The sequence below is a fragment of the Theropithecus gelada genome, chromosome 20 (genome assembly GCF_003255815.1).
Source record: "Theropithecus gelada isolate Dixy chromosome 20, Tgel_1.0, whole genome shotgun sequence".
NCBI lineage: Eukaryota > Metazoa > Chordata > Mammalia > Primates > Cercopithecidae > Theropithecus > Theropithecus gelada.
The window spans coordinates 11,213,899-11,229,657 of NC_037688.1; the positions used below are offsets into that span (position 1 = coordinate 11,213,899).

At 43.8% G+C, this 15,759-nt stretch overlaps 2 protein-coding genes across 9 annotated transcripts in view; one reads left to right on the top strand and one right to left on the bottom strand.

The window, feature by feature from the left end:
• Positions 1–3,260, top strand: part of RBL2 (RB transcriptional corepressor like 2) — a 59,021-nt gene extending 55,761 nt beyond the window's left edge. Inside the window, exons 22-23 of one of the 5 annotated variants that reach the window (XM_025369963.1) lie at positions 1,727–1,898; positions 2,111–3,260. In XM_025369963.1, coding sequence (XP_025225748.1) covers positions 1,727–1,897 — 171 coding nt within the window. In that variant the 3' untranslated portion in view covers position 1,898; positions 2,111–3,260. Of the gene's footprint in view, positions 1–1,726 lie in introns of all 5 variants that reach the window. The other 4 variants (XM_025369964.1, XM_025369965.1, XM_025369966.1 and 1 more) reach the window with 4 other exon arrangements.
• On the bottom strand, positions 2,643–14,935 carry AKTIP (AKT interacting protein). Of its 4 annotated transcripts, none has more exons than XM_025369971.1 (10): positions 14,761–14,935; positions 11,841–11,952; positions 10,032–10,237; positions 6,913–6,977; positions 6,724–6,824; positions 6,171–6,259; positions 5,993–6,091; positions 5,796–5,903; positions 4,298–4,358; positions 2,643–4,125 (listed from the first exon to the last, which is right to left on the bottom strand). In XM_025369971.1, exons 2-10 carry the CDS (start codon positions 11,880–11,882, stop codon positions 4,018–4,020), a joined length of 879 nt encoding a protein of 292 aa, XP_025225756.1. In that variant the 5' UTR covers positions 11,883–11,952; positions 14,761–14,935; the 3' UTR covers positions 2,643–4,017. The 4 variants fall into 4 exon arrangements, with proteins under 4 accessions (XP_025225756.1, XP_025225755.1, XP_025225753.1 ...); XM_025369970.1 differs by having other exon boundaries at positions 3,302–4,125; positions 14,765–14,830; XM_025369968.1 differs by having other exon boundaries at positions 3,302–4,128; positions 14,765–14,830.
• Positions 14,936–15,759: the final 824 nt, after the last annotated feature.

The window sequence follows — 15,759 nt, forward strand, 5'->3', positions numbered from 1 at the left end:
AAAAGGCAAAACCATTGGACAAGAACATCAGTGGTGGTTTGGGATAGGCGGACAAGGGAGTATGGGGGAATTTTTCAGAGGAAAAGAACAGTTTTATACGACTGTAGGTATTTCTAGCACAGAATCGGGAGTCTGTGCAGTAAAATGAGTGATTATTAGACTGTTGGTTGGAGAAAGATTTGTCATCTTGACTTAACAGGTGATAGCTGAAACTTAGGGGTAGAATATTACAAAGCAAGAAGTAGCTTATGTCTAGAACCAACCTATAATGTGGTAACATTTATACTACTATGAGAAAATAATTATCAACTACTATACAAGATCAGTTAAGATGAAGACTGATCATTAGTGATACCTGACAGAGCAGTGTCAGTGCACTGGTGTGACTTGTTGAAAAATAAATTATGGTAGCATTGCTTATACACAATTAACAATGTATACAGTAAAGAGTGTAAGAAATATTCAAGCAAATGGCAGACCAGACTGTTAGGAAGGCAGAAAAGGGGCTAGAAGAGAAAGAGTTGAAGGAAAGCTTTCTTCAGATACTTAAGATTTTGTGGCCAGGTGCAGTGGCTCATGCCTATTACCCCAGCACATTAGGAGGCCAGAGCAAGAGGACTGCTTGAGCCCAAGAATTCAAGACCAGCTTGGGCAACATAGTGCAACCCCATTTCTATTGTTAATTAAAAAAAAAAAAAAAAAAAGAAAAACACTTGTGAAGGTACATCTGTTGATAATAAAGAACACTGACTTTAAAACCCCCAAAACGTTTATGACTTTAAAGAATAAAAATAACAAGTGTCATGATAAAATATGTCTGGGATTTGTTTTAAAATAATCTGAGGAATGGAAGTGAATGGAAGTATAAATCAAACATGCTAAAGTAGAGGAATAGGTATGTGAGGATGCATTACGCTGCTTCTCTACTTTTGTATGTTTACAATTTCCTGTAATATATGTCTGTGAATTTGCTTAGTATGCTTTCTGTAAGCAAACATGGATGAAGCAGCACATGAAAAAGAATTTTAACCAACAAACTGCCCGAAAATAATGTGACAGATGACTTTTAGAGGCTTTGGAGAAACTGAATGGTAAAGGCACTGTACAGCCAGTCTTTCTGGCATTCTGGCAGTGTCTTTCTCAACTGCAGCTCCTCATCTGAGCCACTGTCCAGAAAATAATTGAGTAACTTTCCTCAATTGTCCCAAGGATAATATATAGTTAACTAGTATCATTCTAGATTTTACTAATTTATTACCTACAATGAATACCTTAGGGAATTAAGGCCTACTTTTCTAGTGAAATCCCAGTTGAGAATGGCTGCTAAAAACTAACATTAGACTGAAAAAAAAGAGTATTGTATAAAATTGTACTTTAAAAAAGAGAAAAAGATGTGTCTAAGTGACTATCGGATAGCAACGTAATGCTCCATAATTGTAAAAAAATCACAAATTTGTGAACTCACAAATTATAGAAATGTATAGGTCAAAAGTACCTGTGGAAGAGCTTGTTAAAAATAGAACTACTCAGCCCCTTCTCAAATAGCCATCAGCCTCAGCCAGCTGAAAAGGAAAGTTGGCAGGTTATGTAACTTAGTATTTGTTTTTTCTGTAGATGTGTTCAAATTCTTCCAGATAAATTGCTTAACTCATTTAAGATTCTTTGACTTAATACTGGGCTGTGTGCATTTGCATTTTAAAATTTTTATATCTTTTTCCCACCATAGAGACTGAGAGAAATTAATAGTATGATACGCACAGGAGAAACTCCAACTAAAAAGAGAGGAATTCTTTTGGAAGATGGAAGTGAATCACCTGCAAAAAGAATTTGCCCAGAAAATCATTCTGCCTTATTACGCCGTCTCCAAGATGTAGCTAATGACCGTGGTTCCCACTGAGGTTGGTCTCTTGTATTGAAACTCTTTTCACAACATGTTTAGCCGCATCCTTTAATGCATCTAGATTATGGAGCTTTTTCCCTTAATCCAGCTGATCAGTTACAGCCTGTTAGTAACGAGGGGATATTTTGGTGAGAAATGGGACTTAACTCCTTCCAGCATCCTTAGAACATTTTAATTCATCCCAACTGTCTTCTTTTCCCTACCATTCAGTGATTACTGTCAAGGCTGCTTAGAATCCAAACTTGGATTTTTGACTCTGACAAAGCTTTTAAAAGTACTACAAGAAAATGACGTGTACCCAAATGTGAGCATACGAGGCTTCTGTTGACATACTCCAACAGAAGAACTGTGTTTCAAGTTCACTCCTACCTGTTTTGTGGTCAGCTGTAGTCCTCATAAAAAGCAAAACAAAAATTAGGTATTTTGTCCTAAAACACCTGGTAGGAGTGTGTGATTTTTACATTCCTGAAACAGAACAAAGGAGAGCGCACCCAGGTTTGGAGGTCCTAGGTCACTAGCCCTCGTCTCCCATTCCCTTTGTGCACGTCTTCCCCTCTCCCCATTTGGTGTGGTGCAGTGTGAAAAGTCCTTGATTGTTCGGGTGTGCAATGTCTGAGTGAACCTGTATAAGTGGTGGCACTTTAGGGCTGTAAAATGCATGATTTTGTAACCCAGATTTTGCTGTATATTTGTGATAGCACTTTCTACAATGTGAACTTTATTAAGTACAAAACTTCCAGGCTAAACATCCAATATTTTCTTTAATGCTTTTGTACTTTTTTAAACTGTTAAAGCCCCTATAGTCACCTTTTGGGAATATGTTTTAATTTCTCCGGTTTTTTGTTATATAGGGATCAATCGGCTAAGAAAAGATTTTAAATCAAGTTGAATTGAGGGGATTAATATGAAAAATTATGACCTCTTCCTTTAGGAGAGTTATCTAAAAGAAATGTCTATTAAGGTGATATATTTTAAAATATTTTTGGGTGTTCCTGGCAGTTTAAAAAATTGGTTGGAGAATTTAGGTTTTTATTAGTACCATAGTACCATTTATACAAATTAGAAAATGTTATTTAACAGCTGTTGAATTATCTATACATACCTTTATTAATCACTATTGTTCCAGCAGTTTTCAAGTCAAATTAATCATCTTATTAGGGAGAAAATTCAATTGTAAATTGAATCAGTATAAACAAAGTTACTAGGTAACTTCATATTGCTCTGAGAGAAATATGGAACTTACACTGTTCAATTAGAATAGTGTTCTGCAAAAATATTTATAAAACCTCTCAAGATACTTACTGCTACTGTAATTTTATATGAAGATAAGTGTATTTTTCAATAAAGCATTTATAAATTAGCCTTTGTTTGGTTATATTGAGAAAAGGGTAGTTTCCTGCATAAATGGCAAAGAACAATCATTTATTGGTTTATTTTGTCTCTACTAAACACATTAGTCATTCATCATTTAAATACCGGACTTCATTAGAAACCGTTTTAACACTTTTTCTCCCTCCTGCCATAAAAATACAGTAAGTAATTTGCTTAAAAAAACAACACAACACTAGGAACAAGTGTTCTGGTTTCTCTCCCCCAACTAAAGACATTTCTCAGTGATTTCAGTTTGTAAATCAGTAAGACAGTGCAGGCTACAAATCAGTGCAGGCTGAAGACTGAGATTCAAATGATCTTCCACTTAAAAGTGCTGAGCTATGGAACCTGCTCTCTCTATACCTCTCCATTTCCTAACATATATACAACTGAAACCACTGATTTAAAAACTATTAAGTAGTGCTGAATTCTGTCTGCTCTATTAGTTTAAATGAATGCAACTTACCTTTAGCATTATATTCAGAAAAATACTTAAGCCTCAAGGTCCCCAATAATTTGGAGTACTGAACTAGATAACCACCCTAAGACACTTCTGACAGAAGTAATGCATTACTTAGAGACAGGTTTCCAAACCCTGCTGTTAGAACCTATGCATACATGGAAAACACTGGCAGTCAGTCATTGTTCACACAGTTTTACTCTTCAGGCAGTCCTCTGCCATTGGTCAGGTTGAACTAGGCCAGAGTCCAGCAGGAAAGTGCATGGTGCACCAGATTCACCATCTCTTAAGTCGCCACTGTTTTCTCTTCTTTACTGAAAGGCTGTACTGAGCCAGGCTTTACCCATGACAGGCCAGCAACATGAACACTTTTATTGTGCTGTTCTTCAGGCTTCTTCTAGGCACAATCAAAACAGATATTAAAAAAAACTACTGATGAGGAGACTTCAGCACTGTACAAACTTGTTTCCCAAAAAAGTTACTTGCATGTAATGAGCAGTCTCCAAATGAAGACATTTAGAAAAGAAACAACGAGTTGGCCATTTCATAAGTAGTTATCCACTTACTTTCTGAGTCAGCATCTTTTCTCTGGCTTCATCATGTACAGAAGGATTCCATGGAGAAAAGCTTAAGGAAGAGAAAAGTATTTAAAAACTATTTGTTGGCTGACGAAATTTCTATAACATTCATTTTGCAGTAATTAAGTTTCAAGCCAATTCCCCTAACTTAATAAAGAAGAGTGCTTTTTTTTGTTTTCAACAAGTATGTTTTAGACATTATCTAATTAATTTTCTCACATAACTATCCTTCATACATGATCTCATTTAAGCCTCACACCAACCCCTGAAGTACTATTATTTAAAGATTAAGAAAGCAAAGCAAAATTAATTGCTCTGGATTACCAGAGCTAAAAAGTACAAAAGCCAAGTAGTCCATCTGCTGAGTCCATGCTCTTTTTTTTGAGACTGAGTCTAGTTCTGTCACCCAGGCTGGAATGCAGTGGTGTGATCTCCGCTCACTGCAACCTCCACCTCCTAGATTCAAGCCCTTCTCCTGCTTCAGCCTCGCTGGGACTACAGGTGCGAGTCACCATGCCTGGCTTTTTTTTTTTTTTTTTTTACTTTGAGATGGAGTTTGACTCTTCTTGCCCAGGCTGGAGTGCAACGGCAAGATCTTAGCTCACTGCAACCTCTGCCTCCCAAGTTCAAGCGATTCTCCTGCCTCAGCCTTCCAAAGTAGCTGGGATTACAGGCATGCGCCACCACACCCAGCTAATTTTGTATTTTTAATAGAGACGGGGTTTCTCCATGTTGGTCAGGCTGATCTCAAACTCCCGACCTCAGGTGATCCCCCCCACCTTGCCCTCCCAAAGTGCTGGGATTACAAGTGTGAGCCACTGTGCCCGACCAATTTTTGTATTTTTAGTAGAGATGGGGTTTGGCCATTTGGTCAGGCTGGTCTTAAACTCCTGACCTCGTGATCCACCCACCTTGACTTCCTACAGTGCTGGGATTACTGGCATAAGCCACCACGCCTCGCCATGAGTCCAAGCTCTTAACAGCTATACTCCACTGCCTTCCCAAGCAGTACCAATGTTGCCAAAGAGCAAAATCACCAATTCGTCCATTCCCACTACTCCTCCAGACACTGTTCCTTAAATCAAATGTCATAGTGCTTCAGGAACCCACCATTCTCACGCTATTCAGTTTCCCTCCTTTTACCACATCTGAATGTCAATGAGGGTGTGGCAGTTTAAGAGGGGCTCCAGCTAAAACTGCAAGCTGAAAAGAGTCCTGACATGTGAATGAATAAATACGTCATAAGGATCCCTGGGAAACCAAAGTCACCAGAGAATGTGCTGTTAGCGCAGCCTGTCAGATGTAAAGGTTTTTGTTTAAGAGCCTCAGAGGCATCAGAATTCGAGTTGGCACCAAGTTATAAAGGTTGTAGGCTAACAGCTTATGCATGTGCCTTTTTAAATCCCTATTCTGAGACCACCTGGAGAAAGGAAGCAGTGTATTGGAAAGGACAGTAGACAATTCATTTGGGAGATGCACCACTTACCTAATTGCATAGGGGTCTTCTATTTTAGGTTGGTCAAACAAACGAGCAGTGCACACCTTAACACTGTCAACAACTTTACTTTTAAAAAGCTGAATATCTTTTTCATACCTGTGTTAAAAGTTTAAGTCAAAAAGTTACTTAATCTACTTAGCTGCATCTTCAAATTTATTTTAAATAACAAAGCAAAAGTTACATACAGTACTGCAGCCTCTGGGTTCAGGGGGCTTGCTGTATCAATCTTGTAGAAAACTCTCCTTGCATACATTAATACCTGCCAAATATGATTATGGTTCCGCCTAAAGGGAAACATAGCGTGATTACTGAGGCGTCCTTTTGCAGTATTATGTCACTAAAACAAACCCTTTACTTACTTACCTCCATTTTGCAAATGCTCTCTTCACATCCAGCTCACCTGAGGTGGGATCAACTAGCGGGTGAAAAACGGGAATATCGAACACCAAGCGCTGTATTTAAATAAAAAGAGACGTGCCCTTTAATGGAAGCAGTGGCACTTATGAGACCCATAGGAATCGTGATAAAAAGAGCTTCAGGACAAGGCAGTCACGTTATTTAAAGCTAAAGAGCTGCCTCAAGAGGGATACTTAACTACTTTTACCATTTTCCTGAAAAACTAAATTTTGAGATGAAGCGGGGAAAACTCCCTCTCCACTAGAGCCTGAGGGCCACCATTCACCTGGTGAGTGCTGCAGGATGGCAGGCAGCCAGCCTCCCTTGCAGACCCTGAGCAGAGAAACAAAGCTCTGATGGCATGCCGGAAGCTGCTGCAAAGCACAGAAGTCCCCCTGGACAACTACTGGGTAGATATATCATAAAGGTACCAGGTCAGGAAAAGAACTAGGAAAGCTGTAAGCCCTTTTAGCCCTTCTCGCTGATCCACAAATGAAGCCAGACTGTGTCTCCAACTTACCGGACAGTCACCATCTGGATAGTTATCAGGGATGTAAACTGTAAACTTAAATACGCCATCTTGGTAAAGTCCATGTCGTATGAATATTACTCCAAACCACACTGTAGGAAAAAATAAAAGAGTTAAGGCCTAAATTTGTGTGGGAGGAACTAAATGTGCCCATAAATTAAGAATGAATCCTCATCTTACTTAATGCAGAGCGGTAAGATGGCTGCACATAGACGCCTGGTAGCTTCTGCTTCACAACCAAGGTACTACAACAAAAGCAGAGTAATTAATTTGTGTGGATACAAATGACACATGAAGATGAAACCACCCCACATTCACTTCGAGACAATGAATGGCCCCTCAAGGGGCAGCTGATGCCCAAACCCTGCAAGCCAAGTTCTCACAATCTCTCACCTGACACGATCAGAGCCCTGGCCCTGACCACTGCCCACTACCAGCTTCACAGCAGCAGCTCACAGAGAAACAAGCAGGCCAGCAGGGGCCCCACAGTAAGAACTAAAGCCAAAGAGGGAAAAATGAAGAATCAAGTTTCCTCCCAGAAATCCGCTCTTCCAAAACATCATCTTGGAAACCAGCCTATAGGTAATTCCAAATAATGCAACCCGAGGTAAGTTATGTACAGTTGAGGTCAATGAGAGTATCTGTAAAATTATGCTTTTGTGACTGTGGATGATCATTCAAAACCTTTTAAAATACAATGTTAGATAAATTACGATTTCTTGGAATTAGGTCACAAAGTTGTCATTTTACATTTTAATCACAAGATCCCACAGCAGAGGGCAATGTTCAGACTCGCAGTGCTGCCTGGGGAGGGCAGGCATCCTTGTGTGGCTCTCACACGCCCTGCTCTAAAACGGACCCCCTGATGCAGACACCTGAACTCTGTGGGCCTTGCCAGAAAACGGGAAACTAGGTGCTGAAAACAAGAAACAACAAGTGCACCGACACAAAACTACACTGGTTCTTCCGGGACCCAGTTACCCACCCACAGCCATTCTGGTCACTAACCTGCCAATCCTGGATTTTATGAAGAACTAGTTTATCAGGCCTTAAGTTTGTCATCTTTATTACCTACTTTCCATTCACTTATTTTTAATCATTTTTGAGTTATTATCTAGTTCATTTTTAAGTTGCTAAAATTTAGCATGTCAATAGCAACATGGCTGGCAGATGTCTCTACTACAGTGAAGTTTGCCAGAAAAGGCAGTTCTGTGTTCTAATACAGATTTAATCACCACAATAGAGGCCTGTCCAACGCGCTGCCCAGCCTCAAACACAAGGCCTCCATTATAGAGCCAAAGGCGCCATTACTACCAAATCACACCCAGCCAATTACACTGGGGCCTCAGACCCTCTGACCATTACAACATTAATACACTGAGGGAAGGGTCAAGGATGCCTTTTTTTAAAAAATTTTTTTTGGTTTAAAAAAAAAAAAAAAAAAAGATGAGGTCTCATAGGCTGAGTGTGGTGGCTCACACCTGTAATCTCAGCCCTTTGGGAGGCCGAGACAGGCAGATCATTTGAGGTCAGGAGTTTGAGACCAGCCTGGCCAACATGGTGAAACCCAGTCTATACTAAAAATACAAAAATTAGCGGGGTGTGGTGGCGTGCACCTGTAGTCCCAGCTACTCCAGAGGCTGAAGCAGGAGAATCACTTGCACCCAGGAGGCGGAGGCTGCAGTAAGCTGAGGTTCTGCCACTGCACCCCAGCCTGGGTGACACAGTGAGATTCCATTTCAAAAAGAAAAAAAGATGAGGTCTCACTATATGGCCTACGCTTGTCTCACATTCCAGAGCTCAAGTGATTCTCCCACCTCAGCCTCCTAAGTAGCTGGGACTATAGGTCCACAGCTGGGAAATTTTTAATTGTTTTTTAGAGACAGGGTGGTCACTCTGTTGCCCAGGCTGGTCTTGAACTCCTGGGCTCCAGTGATCCTCCTGCGTCCGTCTCCCAAGTAGCTGGGATTACAGGCACGAGCCACTGTGCCTGACTCAAGGATGCTTTTAAAATAACTGTATACAAAGGAATTTTTAAATTATGGAAATTAAGAATTATCCAAACTTTCTGTCCTTTTAACAAATTCTCGAATGAAATGCCATCTGCGTCTGTGCAGTGCTGAAGCCCCCGTGTGTGCCAGGCACCACAGGGTCGCTGCCAGCACTCTGCACCCTGCTTGGCTTCTTGCACTCCACAACCAGGCGCAACTGCAGCCCAGCTGCAGACCTTGGTGACCAGTCAGCGTCTTCCTTACATGGAGCCCACATCTTTGTCTCTTCCCTAGAATTGCCAAGTCCTGCCTTTGGGAGTCATATAGAATAAATCAGATCCTTCCTTGTGACAGACCTTCAAATATATTAAGACAACTTTAATACGTGCTTAAACTTTCTCTTCTCCAAGAAAAATTCTCCAGTTCCTCCAACTGTTGATCCCTAAGGTCTGGCTTCCTGGTCCCTCCCTGCTAGGCCTTGTCCTCCATCTGTCAGGAGGCTGACTACAAGGCGACAACCAAATGGAGCACCACCTTCCAGATACGCCTGACCAAGAAGGCAGAGACGGCCACTCTCCCACTGTCCTGCTCTCCAGAAAAATCTCTCCAGGAGGCAGGTTCCTCACTTCACATAAACCAAGACCGCATTTATTAAGTTCCTAATCTACTGTAGGTTCTTTTTTTTGAGATGGAGTCTCGCTTTGTCGCCCAGGCTGGAGTGCAGTGGCGAAATCTTGGCTCACTGCAACCTCCACCTCCCGACTTCAAGCGATTCTCTGCCTCAGCTTCCTGAGTAGCTGGGATTAACAGGTGCCCGCCACCACACCTGGCTAATTTTTCTATTTTTAGTAGAGACGGAGTTTCACCATCTTGGCCAAGCTGGTCGTGAACTCCTGACCTCGTGATCCACCTGCCTCAGCCTCCCAAAGTGCTGGGATTATAGGCACGAGCCACCGTGCCCGGCCAATCTACTGTAGGTTCTTAATAAACCTTAGTTTCTTCCTTTTTTTACTCTCCAACACAGACATGGAAATTAAAGTATCCTCTGCCTTTAAATCGTATTCACCCGAGCTCTAAAGAATCTTTAAGAGAGGCTATTTTTATAACTCTACCTAGGTCTTGGTTAAAAAAGATTTTATCACCAGCAATAGCCTATAGTTTTATATTTCTTCAGTCTGATACTGGAAAGGGAGAGGTTTGAGCTTTGAGATTAAATGTCTGCCCTTTACTGCGTCCATCAGAATACATTTCATTCTTCACTTTAAAGGATCGTTCCTAATTTAACCAAATAGTTTGTTAAGAACTTACAATTCTGCAAGAAGAGAGTATTCCAGGTAGAAGGGTCCATAGGACGCATGCGTGCCATTTGTTGACTGTGCTGCTGGGGCAGGAGACGTAGGCTTAGTTATGGGCAAAGCATTTTTGGGAATAGAAGGCAGCTGTTTCTTTGGTGCAGTTCGTGGAGGACTGGTTTTCACGTCCCCTGTTAATGTCTTCTCTTCACCTTCAGATCGCTATACAAGATGAAGTTGTAAGAATATCTGTTAGGATGATTCTTAAATCACAAGAGTACATTATTAGCTCCATGGCCTAAATGCTGGAATTGCTCCTTTACAAGCACATTCTAACACCATGACCAAAATGACTAGAAAGTCCTTCGGGCAGGCAGGTCATATAAAGAGAAGACAAAGCTGAAGCAAGACCAAAGCATTAGAGAAACTCTTTCATATAGGGAAACTCATCCTATGAGGATGATACAATCAGTGTGTACAGGATTAACTGAAACACACAAAGAAATGGTTTTTCCTAGTGGCCCCAAAAAGAGGGCAAGGGGTTTCTAAGCAATTAGACAACTGTACAAGGCTAGAAAAGTCCCCCAGCACTTAGATGCTACAGAAGGTTAGGTGCTAAGCAGCTCAAAATAGTGTGGATGAAATTAGTCACTGCCTGCTAGCACTTGGGTTAGAAACAAAGAGTGAAGCTATTCTCTCACTTGCTTGGGTCTGATTTTGATTTGTCCCTACTGGGTGTTTTGACATTTCAAATATCACCAGCATAAACTGTCATCCTTCATCAAAGACATAGGTCGACATGAGTCAGAGACTCAACTACCATCTCATAGGTACTTCCTTGGCGCAAGTACAACCAAAGGCTGTTTAATTAGCTATATAAAAACACGTATATCATATGCATTGCTCTAGTGATGGGTACATCTAAAGGCCCTGACTTCAGCACAATACAATATGCCAATGTAGCAAAACTGCACTTGTACCTCATTACTACGTACAAGTAAGGAAGAGATGTATGTCATGTACAGAAAAAAATAGTGGTGTTTGTTCTCCTAAAGGTGGGATTATGGTTTTTCCTTTTTTTTTTTTTGAGATGGAGTCTCGCTCTGTCGCCCAGGCTGGAGTGCAGTGGTGCGATCTCAGCTCACTGCAAGTTCTGCCTCCCAAGTTGACGCCATTCTCCTGCCTCAGCCTCCCAAGTAGCTGGGACTACAGGCGCCCGCCACCACACCTGGTTAATTTTTTTGTATTTTTAGTAGAGACTGGGTTTCACCGTGTTAGGCAGGATGGTCTCAGTCTCCTGACCTCGTTCATGATCTGCCCGCCTCAGCCTCCCAAAGTGCTGGGGATTACAGGCGTGAGCCACCGCGCCCAACTGGTTTTTATTTTATTTGCCTATTTTAATCTTTCCTAAAATGAAAAAATATTTTTTAAAAAATCATTTTATTTAGAAAAATTAAATTAGTGCCTGTCAAGTCTGACTTAATGATATCAGACTAGCCTTTCCCACAGCTGTTCTAACTATAGAACCTTGTAGTAGAAAACTACAATATGTCACAAATTTCATCATGTGTAAACTATAACCTCAATCATCTTAGAATTGTGATGACCAGAACGATTTCTATTTGTGATGCAATCCCAGTCTCAGAAACACACTTTAACCAACAAAATAATTACTTCTCAAGAGTGTAAGACCTTAACTAGAAAAATCAGGTAATTTTGTCAAGATTACAGGTGACCGTGACAGATTATTTTAGCCTTCATTCTGACCCTGTTTTCAGACACAGAAGCAAATGGGTTTCCTTACTGAATTTATCACTATACCTACTTTGCGTACAGAGCTTGTAGACATGCTCCAGAAAGGGTTCATAACGTGTATTCCAAACAAAGAAATTCAGTGGCGTGTCATCCAAATCTTCTGTCTTCAGCATTCACTTTACCTTAAAACAAGATGGGGAAACATAGAAACAAGCCAACACCAACAATTAAGAGTGTTTTTTTTTTTTTAGATGGAGTCTCGCTGTGTTGCCCAGGCTGGAGTGCAGTGGTGTGATCGTAGCTCACTGCAACCTCCAGCTCCTGAGTTCAAGTGATTCTCCTGCCTCAGCCTCCTGAGTAGCTGGGATTACAAGTGCCTGCCACCATGCCCAGCTAAGTTTTGTATTTTTAGTAGAGACAAGGTTTCACCATGTTAGCCAGGCTGGTCTTGAATTCCTGACCTCAAGTGATCCACCCACCTCAGCCTCCCAAAGTGGTGGGATTACAGGCGTGAGCCACCACGCCCGGCCAACTGTTAAGACTTCTGAAATGATGAATAACTAATTATGATACCCTGGATATACAATATGTTATATAACAAAGGGTTGTAAAATCCTAGGAAAGGGTCTTCAGGCATCTTCAGAAACAGTTTCCTTCTATACCCACTTCCTTTTCTGGTTCTAATTTCTTTCACGCTTTTAGACGTCTATAAGAATCTGTGCACCAGGTCCCTTGGCCAGGATTCAGATTACTCAGTGACACAGATGAGCCTTGGTGCCAGAAGTTCAGAAGATACGGACAACAGTTGCTACTAGCACATCTCGGCATTTAACTAACAGGAAAGCCAGATTCAGAATGCACTGTACCCACATACACAAAAGTTGTATCACTGTTCCCAGGGTTATGGGAACAAACAATAAAGATACAAGGAGGCTGATTTAAGAGCTGCTTTAACTCACTTGAGTACAAAATGATTCCTCCAGCAAATATTAGCCAAAGAAATAAGAGAAAACAGGGAAGGCAGAGCACACGTATGTCACTAAGACGACAGAAGTAGTTACCTGAGTCCTGTCAGTACCATCCCCCAATAAACTGCCTTCTACAACTCCGAAACACAGAAACTGCAGGATCGTGTACTTAAGGAACTGCCAAGCAATCCAGACAAATACAACAAGAGGCACGCAAGAGCGACGGCAAGAGAGACGAGACGTTCCAGCCGAAGCTTAAAGTCATGGATAAGAAAGCATGTATCAAAGCTCATAAAGTCTGTGGGTCATTTACTAAAAATACAAAGAAGCAAAGGAAAAGCAACCAAGCCCAGCTGTAAGAACAGCAACTTCTTTGCCCTGGTGATTTTCCCCCAGGCTCTGTTACCTTTAAAGCAGAGCTCCTTCTCTGAATTCCTACTTGCACCAGTCAAATGGCTGATTTGAAGGTGAAAAGGGTCAAAACTAAGCAACGTTTTCCTAATTTCTTAAGCAGGTCATGAGCAAACTATGTACTAACTGTCCCCAGTCAGCAATAATTTGTCTTTTCTGACGAGCTTGTGACATCCAGGGACGTACTCAACCCAGGTCATCCATACCTTGCCAGTGCCTATTATTGCTGTTTTCTTTTCCAAGAGAAAATGCCACCCAGTAATTAAATCAGAGGAATGAAGATCCTGGTTCTTCTACTAGCATGGATAACATCCAATAGGTAAAAACAGCTCTCCGCAAATCTGCCTTTAAAGGTGAGTATGACACAGTGAATACACTTGGGATATCAATAATGTGCGGGGGAATGTTCCCGTTTGGCTCAAATGAAGACACTGATTTTCAGATCTAGTAGTAATGTGCAGCACCCCAGTGTCCTCTAGGACACACCTAACACGGGACCCTATCCCTTGGGACACAGTGGTGCACTCCACCACATACATTTAATGGGTTGGTGCAAACCTGTAAAGTCTCTTTCAGGTCAAACGCGTTAGGATTCTCTTTAAGAATTCTCCTTTAAGAATCCAATAAATTTTGTCCTCAGTTCTGCCTATCATTAAGCAGGAGGTATCGTCTGCTGCTGCTTAACTTTGCCATGGATCTTTTAATCCAATGTTTCCAGCAGCAACATAATCACGAGACCGTGTAGTACACTTTTCAGGGTCTAGTCTAGGACAAGCACAGCATACATGTTCTGAGAAGAATGACATAGATGGAAGCACGACATAGGTTACATCCTTGTCATTGGGAAACAATTTTAGAATTTCTGCCTGTTCAGCCACGGCTGCATTCCTTTACATCACCCAGCTGAGAAGTCTGGGTCTTCAGCCTGCGCGAATGATAGTGCACGGCAGAGCTAAAACTAGGCTAAAACATGAGTGCTGCTGTTACTCTTCATGCCACAGCGCACTCACATCACCCCGAATCGGACTTAAGAAATTACACGTTAAGAGGACACAGAGCAGCGGCCAGAAAAAAGATGAAAACGGCCCGGGCCAGGCTTGCTGGGGACAGCAGGGACCTGCGGCGGCCTCGGACCGGCACCCTCACCGCGGGCGGAAACCCGTCTCTGAGCACTCAGGGAATCTGGACAAACCTGTCTCGAGGTGATGCAAGGCGGGGGCCCTGTCCTGGCCTCGCAGTTAGCTCGAGGCTGGCCCGGGAGCCGCGGGACCCTCCAGTTGTGGGCTCTGGGGCCCGGCGACGCCCCCTTAACCAGAGCTCGGGATCGGCACCTGGCCGGGGAGGGCGGGCACGGGCTGGGGCGAGCCAGCTGGGCCTGCCTCTCTCCCTCGGGCCGGGCCGGCCCAGCTTGAGTCGCAGTCCCCAGCAGCGGTCCCGGGCTGCGAGGCGGCCAACGCAGCAGGTGCCTGCAAACGCGCACAGGTGCCCGGCCCCGCCTCCGTGTCCCACTGCGGCCGCCGTCGCCGCCGAGTCGCGAGTGCCCAGGACGGACAAATGCCGGGCATGTGGAGGCTGGCGGCCAGATTTACCGACACCTCAGTCCTCGCGTACCTACCAGCCTGCCTGGCAGTGCGCCTCCCCCCGGTGCCTTCAATGCAGAGCTCCTGGCTGCCGAGCGCCGTCGCGGCCCGACAGCATCTCCGGCCGCAGCTCCAGCCCTGCCCCTGCTTGATCCCCGCCCCGCCCCACCCCACCCTGCCCAGCCCTCCGCACCGGGCTCCGCCCCGTGGTGCACGCTCCTGGGGCCCGAGGCTTCCGCCTTGCCTCCCGGCGCCAACTGGCTCTCACACCTGCCCGTCAAGGACGTTCTTCCGGGGGCGTTGGAAAAACCACACTCCGTCCTGCAAATCAAATCACCCCAGTTTGGGTGGGGCTGCACTTTACCCTCCCCTTACGTAATAGCGCCTGGGACGGCCTGTCAGTCATGGAAGCATCGGCCCCCGCCCGGGGTGGGATGGGCAGAGACAAACAAGCGCCGGGTCACAATTGGCCAGGGTGTCTGCCAGTCACGATGGAGACCCGCCCAGAGGTTTGTGCGCTCAGGCCACAGCGCAATCGCCATGCACAGGGATTGGGGTGCAGGATGGCGTTCCTGACCCAAGCTTTGTGGGAGGGCTGGGCCGCGAGACTACTCCGTGGCTCCCAGCGCAGGGTCCTACTGCTTTGGGCGGCGCTGCGAGGCCCGAGGCCGCCACATTGGGCCCACAGGGTTGCCGGGGTCAGAAGGACGTTTGGCGTAGGGCCAAGAAACGCCCGTTTGCTCGATCAGTGCAGGAGCTGAAGGGAGCTCAGCTGTAAGTCGGCACCCGGCACTACAGCAACCAGAGGAGCCTGGTAAACCTGTGCTTGTCGCCCCAGCCTGCAGCATCCGAGTGGGGGCCAGGGGCTGGGGGGAGGGGGGAGGCTGAGGACCAGGAATCCACATTTGTCACGGTTCCCTTGCTGATTCTGGCGCACACTAAAGTTGGAGAAGCTCTCCTATGGCAACGTAGTTCCTGGTCTTTTTTTTTTTTTTTTTTTTTTTTTTTTTAACTCACACGCTTTCACTTG

What these genes read in the sequence shown, in the direction of transcription:
- AKTIP (XM_025369968.1), bottom strand. Translation starts at nt 11,882, where the DNA reads ATGAACCCTTTCTGGAGCATGTCTACAAGCTCTGTACGCAAA. An exon ending in CTACAAGCTCTGTACGCAAA is followed by an intron (nt 10,238 to 11,840) that starts GTAGGTATAGTG and finishes CATCTTGTATAG; the next exon opens with CGATCTGAAGGTGAAGAGAA. An exon ending in AACCCAGAGGCTGCAGTACT is followed by an intron (nt 5,904 to 5,992) that starts GTATGTAACTTT and finishes CTTTTAACACAG; the next exon opens with GTATGAAAAAGATATTCAGC.